Below are 5,069 nucleotides of genomic sequence, written 5' to 3'. Positions count from 1 at the left end.
GAGTCCATTCCGACCCACAGCGCCCCTAGAGGACAGAGTGGAACTGCCCCACAGGGTCTCCAAGGCTGTCAGTCTTCAGGAAGCAAAGCCCAAACCACACCCACTGCAGTGGAGTCCATTCTGACCCACAGCGCCCCTAGAGGACAGAGTGGAACTGCGCACAGGGCCCCCAAGGCTGCTGATCTTTGGTTAGCAGCCCAATGCCTTAACCACAGTGCTACCAGAGCTTCCTCTGGGGCCCACAGACCCTCCGAAATCTGCTCTCAGCTGGGCCCAGATCCACATCCAGACTGTAGGGGATGTTCACGCTGAGTGCCCGTCCCTTCCTAACCCGGAGGCCCTGGTCTTCGGCAGCCCTCCCTCTCCAGGGTCCCTGTGATCATGGCGCCCCACCGTGTCCCGGGACAGGTTCCCAGGATGTTATCATTAAGGTGCTGCACCGTGAAGGGCCGTCTTCTTGGCACACAAGACAAAATCAAAGACTGATTTGCGTTGAAGGTGACAAAAAGGAGAGGAACGCTCACTGACTGTTTGCATGGGCCAGAATATGAACCCATCCTCTTGCCCCTCCCCAGGGGGCTCGGAGCTAGGACTTCACCTGGAAGCACTGTGGTCAGCAGCTCACGGTAGGGTGGGGCCAGCAGGTGGACAGGTAGCTCTGCCCCCCGCCCCGCCCCCAGTGCTGGCTCCGCCCCAACCAGCCCCGCCCCGAGCACGCCCTCCTCTCGCAATTGCACAGCTGTACTCAGTCCCGCCCTCAGTCATGGCCACAGCCCCACTCTTGGTCGTAGGTACCATGGAAGCAGAGAGGCTCCCTAGTCAGAGCAGAGCTGTCCCGTCCGGAAGGGAGGTCGGGGACGCTGGGGGAGCCGCACCCACGCTCAGAGCCAGGCCTTGCTGTCACAGGACCCTGGGTTAACCGGGGGCGGCAGTCCTCTCCTTCACCTGTCTGAGCAGTACAGTGGGCAGGGGCTGCTGCCACAGCCCTAACTGCCCCACCCCTGGCGTGTCCACTGCCCTCTGGCTTGTCAGGCAGGTTGGCCAGGGGGCCTGTGTCGGGGACCAGCTCCCCCGTGATACCCGCACAGGCAACTGGCTGCAGGGGACATCAACAGTGCTCTGCTGCCACCCACTCACACGGCGACACGGACTGTCACCATGGGGATGCCTGTCGGACTGAAGCGGCTCCTACGAGAGAAGGGTTCCCATCCTGACATGGGACGGGCCTGGCTAACTCCTAACAAGGTTTCTCCTTGTGAGTGGGTCACACCCTGGGGCCGCTCTGGCTGGGGGTCAGTGCCATAGCCCCGGGGGCAGGTGCGTGCTGCCTAGAGCCTCGCAGGGAGGGGCCGGCACAGGGCGGGACCCACCGATGCCATGCTTCTCCATGAGCGTGATGAGCTCTGCCTCTGTCAGGTAGTCGGGTGGGTTCGTGTGCTTCTCCACCGTCTTCACCTCGCTGATGGCGAAGGTGTCACCCCGCTGGCAGGTGGGCAGGTTCTCCTCCAGGGGCACGCTGTGCCAGGGCATGATCTCTGTGAAGCCTGCAGACGGTGCCATCCCTTAGGGTCTGGGCCGGCGGGGTAGGCCTCTCCCCACCCCCGGCAGCGTGGGGCCCTGGGCCAGCACCTGGCGAGAGGACAGTCTTCCCAGAGCAGGTGAAGTGCTCGGGGCCGACGCGGAAGGCGATGGTGGTCTGCAGGTACTTGCAGTCGTGGCTCACCGTGGCGATGAAGTGCCGCGTGATGTACTCGTACAGACGCCACGCGTCACCCCCTGCGAGGGCACAAGTGGTCGCTGGGCCTCCAGTGTGCTGGCCCCTCAGCCAACACATGTGGCTGGGAGACCTCTATGCCCTTCCTTTAAGGGGGAGCCAGGCAGGCGGCACCGAAGCTCTCCAGGGAGCAGGAGGGCACAGGGGACAGAGCTCCCCTGCCCTGCCTGGGTTCCCTGCTGCCAAGGCCCAGCCCTCGGCACACACAGCCCCTCACCTGACTGCGAGATGGACTGCTCTCTGGGCGCTGTCCTGCTCTCTACTGTCCAGGGACATGCACTGTCACCCCCAGCCACACCATCTCCACCCGGCCCGCGTCCTGCTCCTATCTCCTACACACTGGGTAGGTGGTCCCTTGGCAGCCATCCTGACCCCTGGCTTGCCTTCTCATCGCCAGGCATGGCCAACAAGGCCTGCCACCATCGATGGCGGCCTTTGCCCCTTGCCTCGACGGAAGCCTGAGGACTGTGCGTGTCTCATACCTAATTCGGCCTCCGTGGCTGCCTTCATGGGGGTGATGGGAGGGTGGTCACCAGCATCGTGGCCTTTCCGTGGCCGGTTGATCCCTTCTGCCAACAACTGCTTCACCTGGGGACGGGGACCCAGCAACGTCTCGGTCTGGGCTCGCTGCCCTACCACCAGGAGCGGGGCCACCGCTGGTTCTGAACCTCATTCGTGGAGCCGGGCGGGGAGAGGGGTGGCTGGGCCTTCCGAGGTGCGACCTGCTCACCGTGTCAGCCCAGTGCGGGTGATTGGCCTGCAGCCGCAAAGGGCCCTTGAGGTCAAAGTTCTCGGGGTAGTGGGTGGTCTCGGTGCGCGGGTAGCTGATGTAACCCTGCGTGTAGAGGCGCTCTGCGGTCTGCATGGCGTGCTGGGGGCCCATGCCTGGGAGAGACGAGGCCTTAGCAGGCCAAGAGCCTGCACCCTGCCTCGCTGTCAACAGTGCCCTCCGAGGACACCAGCCAGGGTCCCCAAGGCCCAGGCTGCGAACCCAGAAGGGCGGCAGCCACACCCTCCCCATGAGCTGCCAGCCGGTCAGAGGTCCCAGCTCTCCAGCTCTGTGGAGGCAAGACCCCAAGCCAGCGCCCAACATGCCCCCAGCCAATTACTGGAGCTGGGCCCTCTTTGCACCTGCAGATGCTGCTCTGGGGTCTCACGGCTGGGGCCCCTCTTGGGGATCAGAGACCAGCATCCCCGTTATCATGCAAATGCCCTGTTCTATCACGGGCCGGATGCCTGTCATTGGCTGACTGTCCAAAGTGGATCATAGTCTGTGTGGTCACTAAGGTTATGTGGCAACCTGGCCGGGCCTGGTTCAGTGGCCGAGCAGCTGGACGGAATATTCCCCATGTGAGACTGGCACTCAACTCCGTGGTGGAATCTACCGTGAGCAGCTGAGGGATGTGGTCTGATTCCAGTATAAAAGGAGAAGCTTTGGGGGGTGGGCCCGGCTGCATCTGCTCTGATTCCTCACAGGCACCGTTTAACATCCTATGCTACAACACAGGCCCGGTTTTTGCACACAGATCCTAAGGGGTTATTAGTGTCAGCCAACAATTCCATGAAATGGAATCTTTTTCCTGCCGGCATTCACGTGTTCCCACTGTTTCCCCGACAAGGTGGACCGACACCATGGCTGCCAACAGCGGGCTCAAGCAAGCAGAGACCGGAGGATGGTGCAGCACGTGGCGTCGCTGTGAGTCGGAACCACTCGACAGCACCTAGTGCCCCCTCATCAGTCTGGAACTAGGGGTTTGAATGGGAAGAACCGTCTGCTCTCAGCTGCTGACTCCAAGGCCAGGGGTTTGGAATCTACCCAGTGGCTTCACGGAACAGCCTGGCGACCTGCTTCCGTGACAATCACAGCCAAGAAAACGTGACAGGGCACTTCTACTCCATGCCACGCAGGGTCGCCATGCAGCAGGGGCGCTGGGCAGAGACAGGTCTGGCGTTCCTCTAAGACTTAATGACAGATGTCCTGGAGAAACCTGAGACCATGGCCCCTAGTCACCCTTCAGGGCTGGAAATGAACTCATTCTGGGGCTTCTAGTCACAGACAGGCATATTTGGTGTACAGTGACATAAGACAGATACACTCCTTGCAGCGATCAATCATGGAGAACAGAAGGGCAGTGTGTGCACAGGGAGACAGCTCGGGAGGCGGGAGTGCATAGGAAAGGAGGACACAGGGAAGAGGTGACCATGGGGCAGAAGTGGGAAGAGAGCAGTTACATGGTGGGGAATTGCAACGTCATGAGACAAAACGTGCATGAACTGCTGGGAAATGAATGTGCTCTGTCAGCTTTCACCCAAATCACAATAAAAATTAAGAATAAAAAACTTAAAAGAGAAATGCAACCTGCACGGGCTCGACCCCCTGAAAGCTCCGCACGGTACGGAGGGCAGTGCTTGGCAGAGGCAGGCTGTCAGCTCCAAGCCCCGCACCCAGGGTGTCCAGGGCTACGCTGGTGCTGAACCAGGCTGCATGTCCACCCCAGAAGTCTTTGGGGGATTCCGGGGGATCGCCCTACGTACCCAGAGAAGAGCTGGCCACCCGCAGCATCTCCACGGTGTTCAGGGCCAGGGGCCTCTGTTTGGTCTTCTCTTTCCGGCTGCAGGACTCCACCTAGAGGGGGAGCCAGCGTGGGTGCAAGGCCCAGCTCACCCACAGGCCACTCTGCCTTTCACAGCTGAGTGCGTGTGTCCCTGGGACCAGGAAGGTGAGACAGGGATGATGCAGGGGGCAGTTTCCCGGGAGGAGGAATGGAGGAGACGGAGTTCAGACAAGGGCCTGCACAGGGGTTACTGGCAGCGAAGGCGGACAGCACTTAGGGGACACGGAGCTCCTGCTGAAGGGGATGGGAGAATGGCTGAACATGGAGGTAATCAGTGTCGCTGGGCACATCCCTAAGAGGATGGGAGGCATGGCCAATGTCTGTCACCTACACAAACACCACTACAAAGAGAGACGGAGACCAAAATTTCATAAACACAGAAACCAGGCGCTGCTCCTTCTAAAAAATCAGCCACTGGAACACGGTGGGGCACAGTTCTACCATGACATGGCACCCAGGGTTGCCAAGAGTCAGAATCGACTCCATGCAAGTGGTCAGCAGAATCCAGAGGCCAGTGACTGCCGTCCAAAGAAGGAAGAGGCCATGGCAGGACTGGTGGGAGGGGCGGGGCCAGGAAGGATGTTGGGGCAGGGCTGAAGTGGGGAAGGGTGGGAGGGGCTGGGGTGGAGCCAGGAGGCCTGGGGGCGTGGCAGAGGGCAGGGCTGGGGTGGAGCCAGGAG

At 61.1% G+C, this 5,069-nt stretch overlaps 1 protein-coding gene across 1 annotated transcript in view; it reads right to left on the bottom strand.

Annotated features, from left to right (window-relative positions):
* The window catches only part of TOP3B (DNA topoisomerase III beta), a 17,819-nt gene that overhangs the window by 5,425 nt on the left and 7,325 nt on the right, over positions 1–5,069 (bottom strand). Inside the window, exons 7-11 of the mRNA XM_007955448.2 lie at positions 4,310–4,400; positions 2,505–2,659; positions 2,257–2,362; positions 1,630–1,776; positions 1,371–1,544 (exon numbers count right to left, since the gene is read on the bottom strand). Of these exons, the coding sequence (XP_007953639.2) occupies positions 1,371–1,544; positions 1,630–1,776; positions 2,257–2,362; positions 2,505–2,659; positions 4,310–4,400 (673 nt within the window). The remainder of the gene's footprint in view (positions 1–1,370; positions 1,545–1,629; positions 1,777–2,256; positions 2,363–2,504; positions 2,660–4,309; positions 4,401–5,069) is intronic.

The sequence above is a fragment of the Orycteropus afer genome, unplaced genomic scaffold, assembly GCF_000298275.1.
Source record: "Orycteropus afer afer isolate SDZICR_OR568_19922 unplaced genomic scaffold, OryAfe1.0 scaffold00502, whole genome shotgun sequence".
Classification (NCBI taxonomy): Eukaryota; Metazoa; Chordata; class Mammalia; order Tubulidentata; family Orycteropodidae; genus Orycteropus; species Orycteropus afer.
This window is presented reverse-complemented; position numbering and strand designations above follow the sequence as displayed.